At 41.3% G+C, this 26,107-nt stretch overlaps 1 protein-coding gene across 2 annotated transcripts in view; it reads right to left on the reverse strand.

Annotated features, from left to right (window-relative positions):
- Nucleotides 1-3,168: 3,168 nt before the first annotated feature.
- LOC108667654 (guanine nucleotide-binding protein G(I)/G(S)/G(T) subunit beta-1) overlaps nucleotides 3,169-26,107 on the reverse strand; it is a 42,711-nt gene continuing 19,772 nt past the window's right edge. For both annotated transcript variants that reach the window (XM_018154697.2, XM_018154698.2), the window contains exons 3-8: nucleotides 16,962-17,107; nucleotides 10,309-10,479; nucleotides 9,184-9,306; nucleotides 8,677-8,878; nucleotides 8,091-8,307; nucleotides 3,169-7,483 (exon numbers count right to left, since the gene is read on the reverse strand). In XM_018154697.2, the coding sequence (XP_018010186.1) occupies nucleotides 7,377-7,483; nucleotides 8,091-8,307; nucleotides 8,677-8,878; nucleotides 9,184-9,306; nucleotides 10,309-10,479; nucleotides 16,962-17,107 (966 nt within the window). In that variant the 3' untranslated portion in view covers nucleotides 3,169-7,376. The remainder of the gene's footprint in view (nucleotides 7,484-8,090; nucleotides 8,308-8,676; nucleotides 8,879-9,183; nucleotides 9,307-10,308; nucleotides 10,480-16,961; nucleotides 17,108-26,107) is intronic.

Genomic DNA, 26,107 nt, shown 5'->3' on the forward strand with positions numbered 1-26,107 from the left:
AATCATATGTTGGCATTGTTGTTGCAATTTTACATTTTGTAAATTTACAAAAAATTTTAGAAAAAATTTTACGTAAGAGTAAAATTTAACTGTACCCATCATAAATTTTCTAACATTTTTTAAAATCGTGGCAACTATTTTTTGTTTGTACTCGAAAGTCTTCGTCTTTGTACTGTGAAGAGCTGGTAGAGTATCAACGATTACTGCAATAGTGAAATAATGCTTGCCGTATCCTGCAATGTTGATCTATGACTTATATCTTCGCTTGGTTAATTACGATTAAAAATTCAGCCAGCTTGCTTATTATTAATTGATGAATTTTGCCGATTAAGTTGATATTACGCCTCATTTCTTCTTTCAAATATCTATTAGACTCTAATAAGCATGGACATTTTCCTCCATTTTCTTTCGATGCAAACATCTTCTGCTTCACTGCGTCTCATAATTTGGTGTGTTGTAGGGACATCCAATTGAGCCTTATAGTCTCTTTTATTTTGTCATGCATCTAATTATATTTACGTAAGTTATATTTATGCGAACTTGCTCTTCAATCACTCTGGTGTCTTTGTGACACAAATTATCTATAATAATTATTCTATTGTGAAAATTTACGCTTTTTCATTTACTACTCAGTGTCGCTGCTCCACTGTGGATGCTTCAAGCACGATAATGCTAGCTGCTTGAATCTACGACGCTTCGAATTTATGCCAAGTTTACATTCTTAAAAGCTATATAAAAACGTAATAATTTTTTCTATTTCAGTGAAATGTTTTGAAGCTTTCCTGCTTCACTGCCGTCAATTGGAAGTTGTTTGGATCAACTCAGAAATGACGTTTCTTACGGACTCGTACCTGCCCAAGTTACTCAACAGCGGCGCCTTGAGTTCCGTACGCAGACTAAACCTCACTTCAGACGTGCCCGTGAGTCCGTGGACTTGTATAAATACGCGTTGTTCTTAACGACCAACCGTCAATGAAACATAACATAATCTTAACGACCAACCGTTGCCACTCAGCAGCTACTGCACTTGACTTTCCGCTTATGGCAACAAAAGACAGTATAATACTGTCAGAATTATTGTTTGATTGCCACGTAATAACCTAGAAGGGTTTTCAATTATGCTAAAAAGTCGTGGCTCAGTTTTGTTTACAAAATAGATAATTTTTTAGGAAAGCCGACGACATAAGCGATTTGGCAATGTTAATGACATAGACAGTAGTATTGGTGAACGACGATAACTTTTATTCATAGAATTTGCGCGTAAGAAATTATAAGATCGTTAAGAGTGAGATCTGATGCAAGGGCACATAAACCTCAACTCCTGCATTCAAAGTCATCAATTGACAATTTGACTTTTATCTGCTACCTTATTTCAGTCCTGGGCTTCCAACGATGGTCCTTTAGGTTGTAATGCGGGATACTTCTGATCTTGAAATTTATTCGAAAAATTATAATTAAGAAGATGTTCATACTTAGATATTGTTAAGGCTGTCTAAACGCACAGGACTTGTTTAGAGAGTTACAAATTCAATAAGATTTAACGCTGCAGCGAGTGCAATGTTACGTTTGGTCACTAATATCCTTGTTTTCTCTTCTATTCTAGATAAACCTGACGCTACCGAGCTTCTACTTGATATTGTCGAGTTTGCCTGAGTTGCAGCATCTTGCCATCCAGTCCTGGCAAATTGATGAAGATGAATTTGCCGAATGTCGCAAGTATGTCTCTGATAACAACCTCACGTTGCAGCTTATTTGAAGCCGCCCGACGGGTCAAACCTTGATTTGAATCGCAGGTTAAATCATCTTTGGTCTGTAATTGAATGACCAAGCGGTCAAACAAACAGCTTCAGAGCTACAGCTGGTGTTGGTGCTAAAGACATCCTTCGATTATCTGCTCGAGTGTTCAACTGGTAGATGTTGAACAACGTAACGTTGGTTTTGCTTTATCCACATAATAATTTAAGACGTATCCACTTCCTATTCTAATGGGAGCTTAGCCATTATGATGCAATTTTCATTGTAAGTGTTCTCACGTTCATCTAATGGTGGATCCGAGTTTTTGTTCTGACCGGCTTTATGTCTCTCCAGCCTTTGAACTCAATAGTGTGGGCACAAAGTAGTTGTCTGCGTATGCCTGATGACCCTGAAATAGTTTCCACCAAGTTCGCACCGACTATTGGTCTGGCTTATATATGTCAATGCTATTCTGTTATTTACTCCTCAAAAATTCATAGATACCGCAATTGATTCCTGGCATTTTACCGGGAACCAAAGGTGCAGAGGGAATATTTCACTCTACTAAGCGGCTGACCAATAGACAGTGCGTCACCTATTCGCCATTACCCGCCTGAACTCGTTCGGTCCTGTCAGTCGCTTGTAGTCTTGACAGCAAAAATATTTACTCAATATTCAGTCATAAATTACCAAGTCTGTCCACTAATTGAATTACCACATTGGGTTTAGCAGCCAAATCAGCCTTAACTTGCAACTGCCCATGAATAATCAAGGGCTGAACTAGGTTCTCCTTAATCCTCGCCTTCGAAATGTCGTAACGAAATATCTTGTTTTGCCTTGAATATTCAAGACTTACCTCGTCACGATACGTCACGTCTCGTTTAATAAGTAGTATCATTTATTAATAACCGTTACGCAAGTCCCGGAAACGCGAATCGTTTTGGTTCATACCTTTATTACGGGGAAAAAAGTTTCCCCGTCTATTTTTTTTTCTGGAAAATAAATCGCCTCGTGGTGCCTGCTCATTCCGATAAAATTGTTGCGAATTGTTTCAGTGAGCACCGCAAGGTTTTAGACGTGTAAAAATTGTGTTGAACAATTAGTTTCAGCAGGCTGTAATATCATCCGATTTGTTAATAGTGTCCATGAAAAAATAAACTACTCTGTAAGACATTCAATAGCCGAATTTGTTCGACGTGCACCTTATATTGTAAGATTATTTGTATTGTTACTAGTTAATTACGTAAAGTCGGGTCAATTTTCGTGCTTACCAAAGTAAATTGTGCTCTATAAAGATTTATGCACAGCAGTTTTGGGTTTCTTTCCTTTTTTGAAATCAATCTTCCCATCAATGTCATGGGTTCATCAACATCTTGGACAACTTATATGTATAGCTGAAGCTTAGAATAAGGTGAAGGAAAGAAAACAAAGGCACTGTGTAAAGACAAATAGCTTTATTGGACAAGTCAGATAATTACTTACATGACAATTTCACAAACAAGACTTGGTAGAAGCTACAACCGGAGTTGGAATCAATTGAAAAAGGGTGGATGAAAGAGCGATCGATGCGAACAGAGACGACTGATGACGCCGTATAGGTGTCGTCAGCCTGCCCGAACGCTTCATCAATGATCAAGCAATCACACGAACGCCCCACCCACCGAACTGCACCACACGCAACATCTTCATACTCTGATCAGTCTATGATCAGGCAATAGAAAGATCATTCTTAAATAATGAAAGTCGTACTGCTTCAAAACAGTTACAGCATGTTGTTCACTTGCATGTAAAGTAACAATTTGGGTTTGTCTGTTTTTTAAAAGTTTACTTCATTACTAAATAGTTATGTTAAAAGATTGGGGTAGGGTGTACAAAGGTGTATGGCTGCTCTAGAACAACTTGAGCCGTTCTGATGGAAAACGGCTACCACTGAAGGTCTCCAAGAGACGCTACCAGCAGCTCTCCATCAGCCTGGCGCGGGTTGCTCGCCAGCAGTAGCCAACGTTAACGTCGCCTCTTCTTGCTTTACAATGAACAGAGGAGTGCTTCCATTTGGCTCTTATGTTTGCTTTATACAAATACAGGAATTATTTATTTAAAGGTATAATAATGCTACCATCGACACTTGACACTCCCGCATATGGGTCCGAAATGACTACTATTTATACCATTTCTCTTTCCAGCTTTCTGGCTGAGAAACCATACTACCATTATTGTTTGCAGAAAGTTTGGACATGAAGACATGAGAGAAGTCCATTTGACATGATAGCCGTGTGACGATGACCCGAGCGCATGCTATCCTGCTCTCAAGGCGACAGAACCGAAACGCTACATCGTTAACACCGTTGCACAGCGCTCAGCATCATGATATGATCGCGGCAGAAGAGAATGGCATGTTTTGAAGCACGTCGACCGAGACGTAGGTGTTTAGTGAAAACATAATTTTTATTGTGCCACCTCGAGAACAAGTTAGCATTGAAATAGCGAAAGAATTGCTAAGTAGCGCTTGAAGCTCCCACTCCCGCTCCCCCCAAGATGCCCATCATAGAAGATACCAGATCCACATAGAACAGCCCTGAGCCCTAACACCTCTCCTAAGATGGCAGGCGGAGAGGTAGATGGCTGTTCTATGAGATTCCGAGTTCGAATCAGGGCGAGAGGAGCACTCGATCGGTTTAAAACAAGCGAGGTCTGCTCAAGCTCTCACTGCCTGCATTGCGTGTCTCCAACATTCCATCTACTGCTCCTTACGAGTTCACATAACCATAACAATGGCAACTCTCGTAATTGCGTGATTCCTACATCAATGCATGACAATAAGCATAAAGTATTGAGGATTGTTGTAAGACGAGAGGAGCTTGCATATTGAAGCAGGGACAGCAATGCAGTGTGTGAGCGTCAGGCAGGAATGAGGAGCCATAGTTGGATCATCGAGGCACGGGTGGACCACTCGCATGTCTACATACAAAATAATTACAAAATAATACATACACATATAATCAACATAAAAAGGGATAAATAATAATTAGAATATTTGCAAATTTCTTAAAGATAACCTGTGAAGATGCTGTAGTCAACTCTCAAGACGAGAGTTTTTGGTTCAGCAGAGAAGACAGGCAGTCCCAATGTGCAGGACCCATACAATTGTAGAATATAAAGGGCGACGCATTCGTAGATGCGTCAGGTTACAGGAGATAATGAAAGAAGAGCGCCAATGAGCAACCGATCTGCTGAGCGGAGACATGATGATTCCAAATGGAATATCAAGCGAATAGTTTTCCCGCCCCAATTTGGGACTTGAACTACTATACCTCACTTAATGCTCATACTGCGTCAATTGATTGAATGCTAAAAAAAACATCGTTGACACAAGAGATAATAATGCTCTTAGAAAGTCTTTTAAGGTTACATTCCCATTGTGAAATCTCAATTGCCTAGAAGTTTTGGAAGCTTAGCAGAAGTATCATCAAATTAAGGAAGGCAAGAATATAGAAAACTATACGTCATGGTACCAACACTTTTAATTCATCAACCTCGAATACTTGCATGACTAAGAATAAAAATAAGATACATCCCAGTAAAGTCACTGAACACACACAGAGTATCAACTCGTTTCCCCGATAAAACAGCAAAGCCCTTCGTTGACCAGTGATTTTCATCGATCGCGTTGTGGACCTTACGAATGAAACTTCGATAGTGAAGCCGCCGAAGAAAGGCGCAAGTCTCTCTGATGTAACAGAAAGAACGCAGGAAGATACCACAGGTTTGATGCGCATCAGCGCCGAGCGCGATGCTGAAGCTATGTAGGCGTAGAATATGAGCTATGATTTGCCATGATCGCGAGGCAAATAGGAGGGTATATCAATTCTCCAAAAGGGATTATAAGTTTAGGATTGAAGCTTTACGAAGGTTATGATTCGTCATGTGACACTTCGACTCTCCACGTAAGAACCAGCGTGGGCGCGCCACTTTGATGAAAAGTCCGAGACAAAGCAAGTTGACCACACTGAATTCATTACCTAACTAAGAGTAGTCCAAATTAAATCTACATTGGCAGTTGAGGTGTCCTTCAAAACGGCATTCGAAGAGAAACTCTGAGGGCACACTAGTCCTATGCAGGAAAGGGATTTGTATCAAAGATCCTCCGCCACGCAATCTTGATAACTGAAAACAGCTGTCGTTTCAAGCCAGATAATGAGCACGTGGTCCCAATAAACTAACCAAGTATGCTTAAGTCAGCCGTCCGACATTAGTATCGCGCTACCTCAATTCTTTCAGTCCACTGCAACTAACGGACACAGAACACCGTCATAATTTTCTATTGAATAGAATGTGGTAGCAAAAAAAAGATTTCATAAGACGAGCGGGTGCACACAATCACCAGAACGTTAGATTCAAATTTAGATGCTCCGTTGTGCCACCTTGTCCTTTATGTAAACAATGATGAAAAAAGCTAGTGTGGTGACGCAATGAAATGCTTAGACGTGCTTCAGGTGAGGCTAAGTTATCTCGCAGTGTATGCCCAAACACTAGACGCGGAGTCACAAATTAGCCACGTAAGGCGATATGAACACATTACTGAAGCATTCCCGTCACATCCAGGCAGTGTTTTGACGATCAACTTGCCATTTCTGACTAGACACCGGCAATTTTATACTTCCTCCTATTCAAATCCTGCGTTACTTGTACCGAATAGAGCTTCTAAGACGGCTATCTTCCATATCAAATTAACCGGTAATATGCAAGTCAATTCCAGGGCCTCCTCTACAGTGCGCCATGAGCTCTCGCGTCCTAGTCCACTCGTTGATCATTAAGTAGCAAAATTTGAGCCGAGAAGATAAAATAAAGATTGTGCTGCATAAATAAATCATACATAAATGAGCAGATCAAGTTTGTGCATAGCCAAAGAAATAAAATAGAACACGAGACCGAATTTCAAAAAAGAAGAGCTATAGCAGTTGAGCGCGAGTACTGCAAGCGTTATTTTTAGATCGACTCGTGGCCAAACTAAGCTCAAGAAAAACAGGAATGTAACAAAAATAGGAAAAGAGCTCCTCATATCAGTACGAAAATAAGAAAAAACATTTACAGGATTTTATACAGATAAACCATGAAGGCGTGCAAGGCGCGGCTGTGCGGCGAGAGGAAGAGAAATGGCTAGAAGGAATGATGCCTCATCTATTCCACGAGTGTTGCCCGCAGCCCCATGTTAGCAGCGGGAACTATTGCACGAGCATCTCAGCCACGCATGGGCTACTGAGTCACACAAGCCACGCTTCAATCGCTTATCCTCTCCTAACTATCAGCGCGCCAGGTCTTCGATGATGACGTAAAACTGAACCAAGAGCGTCTTAACAATCGACATTTTCAGTAGCAAATATGTGTTCTTCAGGAATAACTTTGTTCATAAAAAAATTCACAGCAACGGATCTTGAATTTTAAACAAGCTCTTCTTTCGTTCATTTTCTTGATTCCAATGTAAAGAAGAAACCTACCACGATATTTACAGTTTTTTTTTGCATATATCGCCAAATATTTTATTCATTCTCTATGAGAGCAACCGAGCATGTCCTCAAACTAGATGGAAGTCGGCAAGGACATCAATCAATTTAAGGTCTTGAAGAAGGAAAATGAAGGTCCACTTAATTCCAGATCTTGAGGAAGCTGTCCCATGATCCCGTGGCTACAGCCATGCCGTCTTCGGTCACTCCCAAGCAGCTGACTCGGTTGTCGTGGCCAGCCAGCACTCCTGTGTTATCAGATCATTTCAGAAATTCTATCCGTTTTAATAAAATTGATATATTGTAATCACTGCTTACATAGATGGCGTTGTTATTTCATTCAAATATACAGACCAAACTTTATACGTACTGACAAGGAGGTTCAAACAAAATTAGGTTTGTGCTGAAGTGTTACCCTGATGCGAGAATTAAACTTTAGAATATAATAATAGAACAATTAGAACAGATATTTGTAATAATCTATACGGACGACAACTATTTCAATTAATTAATTAACGAGAGAATTAACATTTGCAACCAATATTTTCATTGCTTACAAGTTATAAGTAATGCATGAGTGATACGCAGCCATATTGCACTTAATAAGGCAACTGATACCGAGGTCTGGGAAAAAATTAGAGATCGGATCGAAAAAATGAACTACCCAAACTCTGCCGACTCTAATCAATCTTATTATGGCCAGGGTATATATTCGAACTGTCCAAATCATTAACAAAAATGTCCTTTTTGTAATTTTTCTTTATATAAAAATATTATTCCTATGAACTTAACTAGCACAGAACATTCACCAACTCGTTAGATAAAAAGAAGTATATATATTCGGCGAGAACTGACCAGCTCTCTCAGTCCTCATCGAGTCCCAGACGTTGCAGTTGAAGTCATCATAGCCCGCAAGAAGCAGACGACCGCTCTTACTGAAGGCGACTGAGGTGATGCCGCAGATGATGTTGTCGTGCGAGTACATTGCTAGCTCCTGATCCGCACGGATGTCGAACAAGCGACAAGTCGCGTCATCTGAGCCCGTGGCGAACGCATTTCCGTTCGGGAAGAACTGTAGCAGAGGCCAGGTGTAAGGTACCAGAGTTTACCTAACAGTTATATACTAATAACCCTATATATACAACCCATGGAATGATTCCACTTCTTCAGAATGTACTTTCATGAATGTACTTTCAATTTTTTAAATCAACTGAAAATTCAAATACAACTATACACAACAAAGTCTAGAAATGGCATTTTGAAACCACATTTGAACGTGGCTACTGGAGAATAAATGGAGAGCACAGGAGGTAAAATGAGCATTGAAGAAGGTGAAGATAGCGCTGGAGGAAACGAAAAGGATAAAACTAAAACGTAAAAACTAAAAGGATACTCTTCATAAAACGAAGAGGATGCAGGAGAAATATAAGAAGGCACTGACGGTGACGGCGTTGATGTCTGACTCGTGGCCCGGAAAGGTCTGCCTGCAGACGCCGTCTCTTATGTCCCAGAGTTTGGCTGAGGCGTCACATGCGCCCGACACAAACGTGCGCAGTGTGGACGACAGCGACAGAGACATCACGTCCCCGGTGTGGCCTGTGAACTGCGTGCACTGCTGCCCGGTCTCGATGTCCCAGAGCGCACTGCAATCCATCCAAGAAGTTACAATACCTTTACATGGAGTAAAATTGTAATAAAATGTGCTCCAACCTTACAGTATTCCCTGGTTAGACTAGAAGAGGAAGTGTGGACGCTACAAGTAAGTTTAGCCACTCATTAGGGTACATATATCCATCTCATTTATTAAAAATATCGTAGCGACTAAGATGCTTATCAATCTAATTAGGTTGATGAGGTCACATTATGATTGTTTGAATGGGTAAAATAAATACGGCCAAGTTATCCACAGTGACTAAAGATGAACAGAATTCAGTAGAGCTTGACTCACCAAGTCATGTCTCCCGAGCTGGTCACTATCTGACTATCATCTAAGAAACGACAGCAGCTGAGGTAGCCTGTGTGTCCCGGCAGCTCACGGCTTACTTTGACATTTCCTTCTTTGGTCTTCAGGCTGCAAAAGAAGCAATCAATGAGGACCTGAAAGCATGGCATATATGCACGACAAGGAGATCTTTCGCAACCATTAAAAATAAGTAAACATTATTTGAGAGAAAATCCAACTGTTCAATACCTAGGTATTTGCAAATGACTTAAATTAATAGAAAATATACTACTAACAGATTGAGAACAAAGTACGATCATGATATTTTGAAGATTTGAGTATATCACCAATATCATTAATCAATTGTTTAATTTTAGTTACATTAATCAATTATTTTGACCTCAAATGAAATTGTATGGTCCAGAACTTATATACAAACATTTATGATGGCATCAACACCGAAGAAATCTGACGTTCTTTGTTTCCGTTGCGTCGGTGAATCAATCCTGCAAGTAACTATGTATTCCTAATAACATAAGCGAAGGAAATAGATGAATCAAAGTCGCTGACTTTAAAGTTGCCACGAAAGCAGCGAGCATTTAGTATTCTGGCCGAATTCAAAAAGCTGAGATTCTAGGATCCCAATAGCCAGCCTAACCTGCACTAGGAGCAGACAGATGCTAGGATTCCACTCGCCCATTATGTGTGTGTGTCATCACTTGAAACATGCTAGAATCCCACTAGCCTAACCCGTACTAGGATACCACAAGCCTAACCTACACCAAGAACAGAAGCTAGGATCCCACTTTCCCAACCTGCCCAAGGATCGGATATTTGCTAGTGTCCCACTAGCCCATCCAGTACCAGGAAGAGATACTAGGATCCCACTTGCCCCACCTGTACCAGGGACATAAAGATGCTGGATTTCCACTAGCCCAACCAGTATCAGGAACAGATGCTGGGTTTCCACTAGCCCAGCCAGTATCAGGAACAGATGCTGGGTTTCCACTAGCCCAACCAGAAGGAACAGATGATGGGTTCCCACTAGCCCAACCAGTATCAGGAACAGATGCTGGGTTCCCATTAGCCCAACTAGTAGCAGGAACAGATGCTAGACCCCCAATAGCGCACCTGTATATGGAGCAGATGTTGTCGAGTCCACCACAAGCCACGAAGCTGCCTGAAGGAGCATAGGCACAAGTCATAACCCAACTCGAGCGTAACGGGATGGCATGAACTTTGTTGGTGGTGTAGCTGTCCCACACGATCAACTTGCCATCCTGACTCGCGCTCACCAAGTTCCTGCAATCAAATAATATCATTGAATTTAAACAGATTTGGAAATATTTTGTACAAAAATAGTATTCTACATCTATAGATAGACAAACACGACTGCAATTTTAAGCTGAGTATTGGCACAGCAGAGCTCAATAATCATCAGATATCTTTCCCAAAGAGTAAAATGTAGAATTTTCCTTCACTAAATTGTCAACAAACCACAATCTGCTTGCTAGCAGACTGCTAGTAAATTATACTACAAAATTTACAATAAAAATAAACCTTTCCAAGTAAAGATTCAAGTCGCATGCAAATAATAATAATTCTTGCCCGAGGTTCTCATACCAATAAAAATATCAACAGTACAAGAGTTAATTGGAAGACTAAATTCATATAACGAATTAAAGCAGCTGCGACATAATTACGCATCCAAACTGATCCTTTGAGCCAGACAGTAAGACGACTTGACGTTCAATTTTTGATACGAAGTGAGCAAATGTAATAAAGTAGAATGGTCGCATAGATTTGTAAGATAGTACGCGACAAAAAATTTATTGTGACCAACATTATGACTGAGGTACATGAATTCGAGCTTGAAACTTATCGAAACGACGAAACGTATGAATTTGGTCAATAAAAGGCGTAAGCATGACGGTTATTAGTATTTGTTTCCGGCTATCTAATCACCATTCGTCAGGATCAAAACTGATATTATTGATGAAAGCGTTCATGTGGCCGAGAAGAGAGAGAGAAAACAGTCTTTGGAGTGCTGATGTGGCAGAGCTGCTCAGCCAGAGGATGTGGAGCGAACAGAGGATGTGACACTGGCACAACAAAGGATACGCTGCTGCGAAGGCTGCGGATAGTCTATGACTGTTAGGTCTTACTAATGTGTTACAACGCGTAAGACTTTCAGTGCGGTATACCCAAGCAATTGTTTTCATTGCGAACACTTGTTGACACTTTTTCGTAGAAGGCAGAGACTGCCTCGCAAATATTTCTTATGGCTCTACAGCCGAATGATGAGGCTCGTGGAATATGGCTCTAAAACTCGAAGGCCTTCGAACATGGATGAACACAACTAGGATGAAAGCTTCTCATACTCGGATAAACACTTCTCCAATAAGTATTAACACTACGGTACTCGAAGAAGTACTATTGATACTTTTTGAGCCAGAAGTATGTACAATTGTACAATTCTGAAAAAAGCATGAACACTTCTCGAAAATGTATGAAAAATTTTTGATAAAGTATGAACACTGCTCGAACAAGTAAATTCAATTCTGAAACTAGAATGTCAGCCAACCGAGTTTTACTTCAATAGTTGTTTTCTTTCATTGCAGCATGAAACACAGCAGTTGATCTCTCTTGCTGTCTAGGAAAATTTCAACTGTCTCGGACGGGAGAAGATAAAGAGCTATCAAAACACCGGAAACGCTGATAATTGTTTGGTAAAACGTAGAAATCGTTGCGCGTGCAAATACACAACAAAAATTATTCACGAATAGAGCCATTTTGAATTTGAACTTCGCTCTATACTGAAGCCTATACCGAATGCTATACTGGTTATGCTATATACTGAAGCCGTGCACTGTTGTTAGCTGGGCAGAGGGGAAATAGTGTTGCGTACTTTCAAGCAACATTTCTTGGCAGAGGGAGAGCGAGGCAGGAGAAATGAAGGGACAAACAGGAGGAAGGAAGGGATAGGCAGGTGGGAGGAAGGGACCTTCAGGATAGACAGGACAGGTAGAAGGGAGTAAGGGAGGAGACAAATAGGAGGAAGGGGACAGGTAGGAGAAAAGAATGGACAAGCGGGAGGAAAGGACAGGCAGGAGGAAAGGACAGGCGGGAGGAAAGGACAGGCAGGAGGAAGGCAGAATTGCAGGAGGGAGGCAGAGACAGGCAGGGGGAGGCAGAGACAGGCAGGAGGGAGGCAGGAACAGGTAGAAGGGAAGCAGGGACAGGCAGGAGGGATGAAGGAAGGAACAGGCAGAAGGAAGGAATTAGATGGCACGTCAGTCATCACATCCAGTGACTGTTCAATCCCAACACACAAGTGGTAATTCATGAAAGAATCGAGAAATTTTGTTCTAGTATCAATTATTAAAGAAATGAGCAACGTTAATCGGATGTCAATAGAGACCGTTCATCACCTTGGGTACAGCTTAAATGCATGTGACGATACTACAGAAATAGAGAATATGAACTAAAAAATTGTACGACGTGTGGATTGTATGACTGGAGAAATAACTGCTCATCACGATATATCGAGGGAAGCATTGGATATAAAATAGCGAGACACGAAATAACAAGGGAAATACATGAGGTTCGGCCGCCGCATGGTTCTCGCATTTATAAGAAGAGAGCGAGCCACAGCCCAAGAGAGCGAGACGCAGAAAAAGAAGCTCACGTAACTCAAACTAAAGCGAATTACCCAGTATTTTTTACGTAGTCAGCATTTAGCTACAATTGGCGTCATAGAAACTACTTTAAAAGGCAGCTTTTATGTCATAGCATGGGAGAATAAACGTCTATTCTCGTTCAGCTTCAACAATTTTTTTTAGTAAAGATCAACGTTAAGGAATTAAGAGAGAAGCCCCCGACTGACGCAACAGAATAGTATAGTAGCAACCTATTTAGATCATTAAGAGGGTCTACCATATCTTTTATTATAAACAATTACGATTATTAGACGACAGATCGTAATTGTATGAACCTGTTTTATTAGATATTAAAAGCACGATGCAACAAAGGTACGAGGTACATTGGTCTCGTACCTATCCACACACTAAGTATTTTAATATATGTGAATTGGTATACTCGAGTATTTTAATAAAACTTTGAGAACCATAACCAGTTACGGTACTTCAAATAGTACATTATAGTGCGCGAAGAGGTGTAAATGACAGCGCACGTCCCATATCAAACTGCAAACTTAGATTAACGAGTGAGGTTGTCCAAATTCCGATGCACTTTTTGCCCTTGCTTGTGTCGTCCCGATCCAGTTTGGCCCATCGAAAGGGCGTATCAGTGCTACGTCAGCTCTATGCTCGCTGATCAAGAAGAGAGTGATAATGCCTGTTGCCATTTGGACAGTTTGACACATTTGTTTCTCAGACTGCACGGGTCAGGTGAAAAATATTACCCTCTTTTACCAGATCGTTCCACACTCGAAATTTTCCAGAGCCAAAATTCGGCAGCTCATCAACGGTCAACCTCATTGTTGAGAATAAGACATTTGTTTTTATTTGCGCATGCGAAAGCGTTGCTTTGTGTTGGAATTTCTTTCATGGAAACAATTGAGAAATTTTCATCATAGAAACCCCCATATAATAGATAAGATTCTTCGAAGTAGCATTAGCGTCAGAGACAAGCGGCTCCGTGCTGAACGATGGCAACTCGGAACGCTGCAAGTTGGAGGCGGTCAGGATGGACAAATGTTGATAAGGTGCGGCAGATGTTGATAAGGCGGGACTCGGTACGATAACAGCTTTGGCACGAGCAGCTTGACGTGGGAGGAAGACTTCGGTGCTGCAGTGAAGCTGTCGGTGCATCATTCTTCTTACCACAGATTCAGGGTATAAATGTTGCCAAGCTAGCAATAAGTGCCAAATACAGGCCAGAGTTGCAGCAACTAGCAATTTTTTCATCAAATTGACAAACTCACTCTCGTTAACACCACTACAAAGTAACACAAAGATTAGGTTCAACAAAAGTTTTTGTTTACGCTATAGGCTGCTGCAGCACACGAAAGCCTCTATTGCCAGCAAACCCGGCTACTGTAACTATCTTTTTCTCTTGTTGCTTGTAATGTATGGGAGAGCACAATGAAAGTGTTCTGGTGTAAACCAACACATTATCCTTCACAAAACTAGCTGCCGAAATTAAGTGTTAACGGCACGCATAGAGCAGCTGATATGACTGAGCCAAGCATGAAAATCTGTCGTCATGAGTATTTATAAATAGCCTGTATATATACCTTCGACAGCCAATCGTATGCCAACGCGCTGCGTTCTGCAGTTCATAGTTCTTATTACCGTATTTAGGTCGTTGACACAAATGAGAGTCTGCAGTCAGAGAAATGTGCGATACTTGTTCAAATAGTGATGCATTTCTTGCCCTTGCGTGGGTCGTCCTGACCCAGTTTAGCCCAACAATATGGCCACGCATCAGAGAAAACTCGCAGAAAATGAATCAATATTTAAACAACAACATGACCCATTCATTTTTGTAAGTTTGTAAGTGTACTATGAGAGTCAATGTTTTCATGGCAAGTGCCGGTATTTGTGTGTTACACCATACATTCAGAACGGGCCCCCCATCTGAATGGCTTGTATTCTCATGTGTATGTAACGACGCGTTTGCCATGGGCTGTTGTGCTATATACTGAAGCCGTGCACTGTTGTTTGCTGGGCAGAGGGGAGATATCGTTTGATATGTGTGGTTTCGAGCGTATCCGTGCCTGGTATGCCTAACATGCGCAAGGTTCGCTTGAATATTTTGTCCATACTTTACATCTGAAACTAAATATTCACGACCGAGTAGCGACAGTGAGAAACCTTACACTTGCGGCCTTGAGCTACCCGATTGGCTCATACTTCCATCCGATTTTGTTTTTATCCTGTGAATTAATTCTATATTAAGCGAAGCTTTCTTCATAAGGGAGATTGCAAATTAGCAATGCATTCACGGTATTAGAGGGAGATGTTGCTGCCAAAGCTCAGCAAAGGTGGTCGTCCGCTCCAGATAAATATTAGTATTCCCCGTAAATAGTACTAGTGAGTTATCGCCCTGAGTCTACATTGGGAGAAAAATTATCTGTTCAACGACAGGTAGGTAGTAAGGTGTCAACACAAAATGTCACTTTTGGAGTTCTGATTGCGATCTTGGTGTTTTTTCTCGATATCCAACGATTTGAAATAAAATTCACGTAGCATGATCCCCGCGCGATCTCCCTTCACTACGGTACGCCATACATCACTGTATGGCTCTTCATTATACCATATATCATCGCGTAACCCTTCACTAGGTCATATATCACCGTGTGGCCCTTAACAAAGCCATGCCTCACTGTATGGGCCCTTGACTAGGCCATATATTACCGTGTGATCCTTCAGTACGCTATAAATATAAATCACCGTGTGGCCTTTCACTGGGCCATACATCACCGTGTGGTCCTTGCCTAGGCCATATACCCCTTACTAGACCGTATAGCACCGTGTGCTCTTCACTAGGCCATATATCACATATAGCTGGAAAATTTGCTTATCATTCGGGGCAAACGCCTAAAACAAAAAACAGCGGCTTCATATTCCAGTGTTGTTCACAATTTAACAAAGCATTCAGACTATTCCATGGCGTAGTAAGGAATGCAGCGGTGCAGTAGGCGATGTAGCAACGCAGTATCACGCAGTTGAGGCAGGCGCTGCTGCAGTGTTTAGATGCCGCTCGTATTATTAGCTCATGTGTACGCACAGCTTCCTTGCTTGTCATCGACGCTACACCCTACGTCTGGCGTGCGTAGTGTAGCAGTGGCAGCGTGTGTAGTGTAGCAGTGACAGCGTGTGTAGTGTAGCAGTGGCAGCGTGTGTAGTGTAGCAGTGGCAGCGTGTGTAGTGTAGCAGTGGCAGCGTGTGTAGTGTAGCAGTGGCAGCGTATGCAATGTAGCAATTAGTGTAGCAGTAGCATGTGTGCAGTAGAAGTTCTTCCTCCATTGTCATAGAAATACTTTGTAAATCCGTTTTAAAATCCATGTTCAACACGTGATAACAGATGAGACTAGTTGCCACTTCACATGAATTTTACACTTAAACAACACCAGTTTCTCTCTCAGGCCATTGTTGTACTTTGAAGCAAACAAACGATCCGCCATCTACACCGGATTGTCTCTTCCCCTACACCTTAAAGGCGACATTTAGTTGGACAAATTTAACTCAAGAAAGGTGTGTCCAAAACTCAAGAAAGGTGTATCCTCAACTCAAGAAAGGTGTGTTCAAAAGTCAAGAAAAATGTGTCCTCAACTCAAGAAAGGTGAGTCCAAAACTCAAGAAAGGTGTGTCCGAAACTCAAGAAAGGTGTGTCCAAAACTCGAGAAAGGTGTGTCAAAAACTCAAGAAAAATGTGTCAACTCAAGAAAGGTGTGTCCAAAACTCAAGATAGGTGTGTCCAAAACTCAAGAGAGGTGTGTCCAAAACTCAAGAAAGATGTGTCCAAAACTCAAGAAAGGTGTGTCCAAAACTCAAGAAAGGTGTGTCCAAAACTTAAGAAAGGTGTGTCCAAAACTTAAGAAAGGTGGCCCAAAACTCAAGAAAGGCGTGTCCAATACTCAAGAAAGGTGAGTCCAAAACTCAAGAAAGGTGTGTCCAAAACTCAAGAAAGGTGTGTCCAATACTCAAGAACGGTGTGTCCAAAACTCAAGAAAGATGTGTCCAAAACTCAAGAAAGGTGGCCCAAAACTCAAGAAAGACGTGTCAACTCAAGAAAGGTGTGTCCAATATCAAACTGACCTGGAGTCCTCGCCCCAATGCATGGCGTATATTTTGGCTAAGTGCCCTCTAAGGGTTCTCCGGGTTCGCATCTGGATTCGGCCAATAGGGTCCATGCCCGTCGTGGCCTGGACCAGTGTCGTGTCGAGAGCATTTTTGCGAGCATCCTGTAAAAGAAATTACAAATTAATATAAAGAATAAAACACAGCTGCAGGGAAAATATATTCAACGAACATATAAAATAGATAAGGTCTTCATATCAGATGTCTAGCTGCTAATCGCTTGACCCAGTTGAGGCTACAGCGCTCAGCAGCGTTAATCCACGCTTAGTTTAAATCAATAAAAATCACCCTTGGGGAAAAAGGAAAGAGGGAAATGTTCTAGAAGTTATTGAGAACATTTCCTAGAATCAATCAATCAATCATTTCCTCAATCTGGACTAACAAATTAGTCTAGATTAAGTTATTTTGAGTGAAGCCGTCGCGCTGGAAACTGCAGTAACCGTTGTGACCAACAACTATATATAGCGTCACTATTATCAGACGAGCTTCGTAATACCGAGATGATTCCGGGAGGTATTGCGAAAATAATGATTATAAACAGAGATCCGTAATTAATATGTTTGTCAACAGGTAATCAGTTATAGCAGAACAACGGTAACAAAATGGATGACAAACTCTAAGCATGGTGTGAATATTGTAGTCGAAGACAGTGGACAAGCGTAGCCATCTTAATAACGCGTTCATGTAGCTCAGGTGGTAAGCTGAAAAACCTCTCAAGTGTTATAAAAACTCAAGTTAATTCAAAATTAAAGGATGCAACCTTAAAATTCAAGCGCTTTAAATCGCTAAATACCTTCTAGAGTCCCAAGCACAACATGCTGGTTAGCTCAACCAAACACCATACAACTAGTCGTCTCTTTTTTAATCTTCAACTTGCTGGATAAATTAACATTGTTATAATTGTACCTAGTGTAAATATATACACTTGTACCTATGAGGTTCGACAAGTGTTAAACAACCCGTTCAAAGATCAACATGAAGAGCAAATTGCGTAACTGAACCTCGTGTACTCCAGAGGCAGCGATTCACGGTCATCAAACTATAATGAAGTTGCTGGACTTACTTCTTCTCATCACACCCATATTCCCTCCTAAACTACCCTGCATCAACGCGTTTACACTCACTCGAATAACTGTTGAAAGACTCTACATTCTACAAGAACTGTGATGCCATAATATATGATGAGTAGCCCGAATAGAAAGACCATCAATTTGAACAAGTCGTACGTTTCTGAGAGCATACTGCCACGCGAGCAAAATGCGTTCCTTCAAAACACTCTCAGATTTAAAGATCCACGAGGTTTTATGAATTGGTGAATTGAACTTCGAATGCGGTCTTGGCATTCATTTCGCGGTAAGGAAGACAATCCAAAGATGAGGATAAAATGGTATCAATTCTTGGAAGCTGAAGCCAATAACATTGTTTAGAATGAAAATAACTCGATCATACAAACATGCACAGTATTCGGAATCTTTAGATCTGTTGTTAATCATAATGCGGTCATTTCGACACCAAACTATACACTCGTGGACGAATGGTTGAAGCCTGCTAACCTCCCTCTCAAAATTTAGAATTTAAAGATGACGTAAGCGACATTAACATTTATTAAACAAAAAAAAACATCTATTTACTGTTGACCTTTTTTATATTACAATAACATACCAAGTTTGTCCTAGAATAAACCTACAACAACTTACTTTTTCTCATGAAAACTGAGGTAATATGAAAACTGATGATTCAATTTAGGAAGAATTTAATCATTCGAGATAATGACGTGCCTTAGAAGCGTGGTCATCGTAAAACAACTGGACTGACGTCAGAAGGAAATCAGATAAGAAATTAATCGCAGACTTCGATTAGATTACTGATAATAACAACGATACCTCCATAGGGCACATGCTGAGTGACGATAATCCATGGATCAATTACGACGAAATTAACTTATATCATTCTAGGACGAAATAAAATTAAGTCTCGTCTCCGTCACACAGATAGCTACAATCGCAGAGAACCAATCAATTCGCCGTCTTCGTGATTCGCTATACCATTGTGCCATTTGCAGCTTTCTTATTTGCCCAGAGCATACAACATGAAACCAGAAAGGAAACCAACAAGTAATACTGCAACGACATTTGATGCATACAAAAAAAACATAACATCGTAAATCTGGTTGAAAATCTCGCTTACTAATCAGGACATCAAAACAAATCAGCAGGTAGTATTTCCTTCAAAGTTTTAGTCCACGCTTTTTAGCTTATCGATATTTCCAAGATTTCTAAATCTGCGTGTTACTTCAGTCGAAGGAACAGCAGCCGCATACGTTTTTCCAGTCAATCATGAAACGTTCGTACCTTGACAAGGGGAAAAGAATTACGCGATCATTCATAAAAAATAAATAAATGCGACTAAATTTTTATTGCATCGATCACGGAAAGATTATGAAGCTGAACACACCAGAGACTAATGAGAAAGAGGGCGAGAGAGAGAGACGAAAGGGAAGGATGGAGAGTGATACAAGAGAGCTGGAAAGTACCTAATACAAGAGTAATGGAGAATGATACAAGAGAGATAGAGAGAGACGAGAGGGATGGAGAGAGACTAGATGGAGGCTGTGCTGCAATAAAGGAAGCTGTATGCCCCGTATGAGCAGCAGGATGCTGTACTTGTACCCCCACGCTCGTACTCCTGTGGGTGCCCGCAGAACCTATTCTTTGTGGCCACATGACTCCAGATCATACTAGTATTGGGCACGAGCTGTAATAAATATACGAGAATGATTTCGAAATAACAATAAATTCTTGCGCCTTACTCGCACCCTAGGCGAAGAGAACCAACAACAAACGCTTTGTTATAGTCCACGCTGAAGGACTATAACCTTGCTCTCGAAGGGCGAGTAAATGATGAACCTAACCTGCATAAGTACCATAGATGAACCGACACCAGCTTAGATGCATCTTACCGACAGTAATAAATGTAGTGAAATAAATAAACACACTAAGTGTGACGCGCGTCCGTAGAAATTAAACACGAAAAAAAGCTAAGCTGAACGAAGCCAAACAGTCACCTTGGTCTCGTATCATCTAAAGATAGACATAATTAATGCAATGAAAGGCGTGATGGCTCTGCACAGACTTTAAATTGCTCTGGAGTTATACTCCCATACCTAGCATAGGTACACGAAGCGGCCGATGTCATGCGATTAAACCGTCCTAATATGGCAGGCGGATTTAGCCAAATTATAACAGCTCGTAACTGCTTTTCATAGCACGGGCCTGGTGTTGGAGTGAATAGTGTGAAGAAAAATAGAGAAGAAAACAAATGATGAGATAGAGTCCAATCATTAAAAGGTTTCAGCTAGTGGGTTACATTGTATTTCACCTAATGTCATCACTGGCATGACTGATATAGATACAGTAGACACACCAATAATTCAATAATTGGTAAGGAAAACCTTCTAACAATTTTTCAGGCCTGAATCTTTCATAAGCATGAATGTGTAGAGAGCAAAATTCTCGAGAGGACAAATGGCAGTGTGAATAAACTGTAAGCTTTGATGGTGGCATTAGAGGACCACAGAAGCAGAATTTATATGGTAACGATATACCGCAGCAAAACAAAACTGAGCTTTTGATCCGTTGCTCGAAGACGTGTGATGATAATGCCACAGTCGATCGATTTCTCCCGACAATTCATGACATGAAAAAAACTAAAAAAAATCATGCAATTGCTGATAGTTCTGGATTCAAGAGAGTCTAATGAGAACTATTGCATCTCATTAGATTGACTTAAGATTTGTACGCGAAGAATAGAAATAAATATAATATGCTGAAATGTGTAAAACAATCAATGTCTTTGATAAAGAAATAAAGAGGAAGGCATGGCGAAGACGAAGGGCAGCCAGGGATGGCGGTACTGATGCACAGGCAAGCAAGAGGAAGAGCCGACGCTGCAGGGTGCAGCAGGCGAGGAAAAGAGGGAGAGACACACGAGGGAGAGCAGCAGCAGCAGCGTGAGGGGGAGAGAAAGAGAGGGAGAGGAGAGGGAGAGGAGAGGGATAGTGACGCCGTGACGTCAGAACTTACGTCACAACCTCGCCCTCAACACTCGCAGTCCTCTCGCTGCCGCGGCTGCCCTCCTACCATTGCTATATTTACTCGGCAAATATCAAAGGCATATTTACCTTTGTACTTCCGTTACACACACTTAGCAGGATCAAAGACGATCAATATTGTTCTTCTGTCACCTAAATTGGATAGAGCACCGGGATACTAGTATGTAAGTAGCCTGCTACAAGAGCGGAGTCGACATAATAACGCTTGTAAATGCTTGTATGTAGCGTGCAGAATCCAAAAACGTCTTTCCAACAACAAAAAAAGCTCAACGAAAAATATTGACGAAACTTTACTTGGTTTTACGATGGGTTCGAATTTGACATCATTTCGTCAACAGCGCGCTGCAAGTTGCTGGGGAAGATTTTTGGCTTGCACCTAAGGAAATGAGGAAGCCTTGCCTTAACAGTGATGCACTTTCGGCCCTTGTGTGGGTTCATTCCGACCCAGTTTGGCCCATGCAGCAAAGGAGTGTATCAGGGCTACGTGCATTAGGTGTCACTATTTCGACAATATGCCACTACATCTTTTTTTTGTATGATAAAACCATTAAAAAAGGGAGTGGATCATTCAATTAGAAGATAATCGATCTAGAGAATCGAAAAAAAAACTGTGTGGAACTACGATTCTCTCAACATGCATAGATACAGATCGCATTACATTGACGTATACAATTGTTGACTTCAAAACAATGAAAAAAAAACTAAGGATATTTGTTCGTTCTAACATCGTCATATCCAGAGAACGACAAATTCACAAGCGTATGTAGAGCGATGAGATTTTAAGTTATGCTACTAATGGCGTTCCGTAAGTGAGAAGCAGGCAGGGTGGAGTTCTAGGAATGGTGGTTCATATATTCAAGATTAATCCAACCTGGGAACTAGACCAGTTCAAAACTGTACGATAATAAAAAAATATAGTTTCACATTATTTGATCCAACATGTAATGTGCACTTGCTCAAATATTACATTTGCAGCAGAGAACGACTGACGGCAGCTGAGTTAACATCGATCCCCGGAAGTAGGCAAGAAACTGGTTTCATATGCTGGGCCAGGGCCATATTGTGCTGCCACACAAGCTACAGTTAATAGTAATAGCGGTTTCAGCGTCTAATTAGGCCGTAGGCCTGTCGCCGATTCTTAACATCGCAGAACTTTTACTGCATTTTGCGGTCTCGAACTCGCAACTCACTGCTACAATTCTGCATTGATTAACCGCCCGGCCTCCTCGCCGATTCTGATCAGAAATTGGCGCACAGAGCTGAGATCGAACCCGCGCCTCTCTGCTCCAATCTTGGTACTCTGAACATTTAACCACTGGGCCACCCTGAGTTCGTATTATAAAAACTGTACTATAGCACAGTTCTTAGTATAAAAAATAGTTCCACGTTGGTAAATAAGGTAAGCCAATCACTAACGACTTTTCAAGCTAAACACCTCTATCATAGACGAAAAATCGGTCGCTACGTCTTCTTGAATCTTGAGTGAGTTTATCTCGTACGAGCCGTAAAGTTCATGTCAGTCAGATGTCTCGCCAGACATGCCTGTGAAATTCGACATAAATTTTTACTGATGGTTTTCCGGAGCATGACATTTTTGCACCGTTCGAAACGGAAAGACTTGCTATCACGTAATCCAATTCCGTTAACATTGTGTAATCATCAAAACATAAGCAGAAGATTCGAGATACCCGAGTAACAGATCCCTCGAGATGTACTTGAACGCGGCGTCGTTAAGACTGGACACGAATTAGGCATCGAACGCTTACAAAATCACTTATCTTGTAAGCCGCACACGATATTTTTCGAAGGAAGCAAGCTCCCCAGCCACTAATGAGTAATGACATCAGCCTTACGTCAATACAGCTAGCCAAACCGCGATGAATTCATTATCAAGCGGCTTAATTAAGCATAATTGAGACGTCTTGGCCATTATGGTATATCAAGTATACTCTGGTACATTGGGAATAAAAGGAAATCTAGACGAGTTTTATTGGATGTGAACTATCATTTAACCTTTCCATAGCAATTGTGCCTAAGAAAAGAGTGTGTTATGGATAAATGATTTTATATTATTCCGCATTTAAGTATATGCGAAATGACAGAAAAAATAAATAAATTTTATCCAAATTTCGAATAAAAAAACTAACGAGAAACGTATATATAATGATTGTAATGCGCAATCCAAAATATCCTAGCGCCCTTTCATTGTATTAAACACTGTACAGAAAAATTATATTGAACAGGACCGGTAGCTATGATGGCCTATGCGATCCTTTAACTTGCCATTTCATTTTAAATTTCCCTCTCCCTTCCTTTTCTTTTTAACCGATGCAAATGTTTAAAGATTATTATGCTCATAATAAAGTTCTCTTGACTGACTTCACGCATGTGCTGAAGTGACAAATTGTGTCATCTTCATCAACTTCGTGGAATTAAAAAAAAATTCGCCTGTCTCATTCGAATCATATTTCAAAATCTAATACAACTCAATGCGTCAAATTTCAAAAGTAAAATTAAATAACTCTGCGAATATTTTGAAATAAATGTTAATCTTAAAACCAAAATTGGTCAATCATTCTCAAAGATTACCAAGCAATAAACTGAATATGCACACATAATGGTTGCGCGGGTGTCGATGGTCGATTCTTACCGATGATCAATTCATCTGTACACTCAAAAAAATGAATGGGTCGTATTGTTAAAAAAGTGACATACTGTCCGCGCGTAACATTGATACGCTCTTTATCATCGCCAACCAGGGTCAGAATGACCCAAATAAGGGCAATAAGTGCGTAGCTATTTAGGCAAAGTCTAACTCATTTCTCTGAAGGTAAGCTCAACGCTTCCTTGTCTACTGACATCGCATCTCAGGCAGGAACCACGTCACATGAGATGCAAAAAATCAGTACAGGAACCGTTTCGCATGTTATCACGTTACTTTAGCTTATCTCCTTTCAATAAACAAAAAGTGCACGAGCATAGGCCTGAAGGTATACATAAACTTTATATAGATTCGTGATATGGGGTGGTTGGCGAAAGTACAGCACTAGAGGAACATTATGAAATTTGTCCTCCATCGGATAAGAAATTATCAATCTTCGGCAATGTCGTCCTTCAACATTACTCAACGTATTCACTGTCTCTTATACACATCNTTGATAAGACAATCAACAGTAATGCAAGGATTCATTTTGTTGTAGGCGATGTTCATCATATATTACCATAATGTGACAAGTTTCATTATTACTACAGGAAAAAAGCTAAAAACGAGTACAAGATACTTATATTTGGGCTATGCTCGTCGCTAATTATCTATACGTACACACGAGCACTGGTGGCTCGCATCCTTTTTAGCAACTGGAAGCATTAGCAACTTTACACGAAGCTTCCTGCTCGCTAACACCGGCGTCAAGTTAACTGTTACTGTGAGTAACACGCGCTAAAATATCATATAGATTCGACAACAATGTCACGACTGGTAAGAAGTACTTAGCTTACTGCGCACATATAAAAACTGCAATACTGATAATTAAAGAAGGGTATCACTAATAATTCGCACTTACAGTCAAGGTATCGTTCTTTACTGAGAAGCCAAACTAGGTTCAAGTTGTCACAATAGTTGATGGTTCGATGCAATAATATAAGCTACTAAATTTAAGGGTAGCACGCATTGCCCCAACTGCTTAGAAAAACTAGCACCACCGCTGACATTCGCCCCCAACGCGAGTCTCAGAGAGCAGCGCCAATCTAACGATTTGCCACATCGTAATTTATTAGCATAATGCAGGGAACATTTACCTGTGTATTTCAAGGACTTTCTTAGAATACTTAAGTACATTCTGCATCGACTTTTAGCGAGGAATAATGAAGAGTCGACGAACACATGAATGAAGAAATAAATTAATAAACAATGATGAGTACACTTGGTGACGGAAAATGGCAGATGGCCAAGGCAGTGGCGATGCTCAATGGTAATCAAGAAAAAAATGCGCAAGTCAGCACGTCAAAAATTGCTGCCTAACCATAAACATCGGCGGTAATTAGTTTAATTAACTACATTATAAAGTCAGTCATGACAACAAGCATGTTTGGTGACTCCAGGAAAGAAAGCTACCAAAATCCACATCAGTAGCAGCAATGACAGCCACAAGCCGAGGCAACACATTAGCAACAACAAGGCAGCAGAAGCAGCAACAGCGACACTGTGGATGTAACACTTTCCCACGCAAGAGATGAGAGTAGAACGGAGAGTAGGAAGAAGCGTTGCGTGCGGCAGCTGCACAGCCGGAAGTCCACACGGGCAACACCGGCTGAGCATCTGGCGCAACGGTCGCAGGCGAACACTAACCGGAAGGCGCAGGCTTCCTGGCAGGGTAGGGAGGCTGTGCGTGGGCACCGTGGCGGGAAGGCAAGACGCACGATATTTGCTTGCAAGAACAGATATGCTTCAAGCGCCACCGTTCCGACTGGAGATACCAGCATTGGCGGCACCAGTGAAACAGCTCCGGCAGCAGGGACAGTGGTGGAGACCCCAATATCACAGAAGAGAGCAGCAGCTGCGGAGGCACCAGTATCATAGAGAGCAGCAGTTGCAGTTGTAGCTGCGGAGCCATCAGTATTATAGGAGAGAGCAACAGCAGCAGCAGCAGCGGCGGAGGCAACGGTATTATAGAAGAGAACCAGCAGTAGCAACGGAGGCACCAGTATTATAGGAAAGAGCAGTAGCGACTGAATCAACAGTATTATAGGAAAGAGCATGTGCAGCAGCAGCGACGGAGGCACCAGTATTATAGGAGAGAGCAGCAGCAGTAGCGGAGACACCAGTATAATAGGAGAGAGCAGCAGCAGCAGCGGAGACACCAGTATTATAGGAGAGAGCAGCAGCAGCAGCAGCGGAGACACCAGTATAATAGGAGAGCAGCAGCAGTAGCGGAGACACCAGTATAATAGGAGAGAGCAGCAGCAGTAGCGGAGACACCAGTATTATAGGAGA

This window comes from Hyalella azteca, unplaced genomic scaffold, assembly GCF_000764305.2.
Source record: "Hyalella azteca isolate HAZT.00-mixed unplaced genomic scaffold, Hazt_2.0.2 contig10601, whole genome shotgun sequence".
Classification (NCBI taxonomy): domain Eukaryota; kingdom Metazoa; phylum Arthropoda; class Malacostraca; order Amphipoda; family Hyalellidae; genus Hyalella; species Hyalella azteca.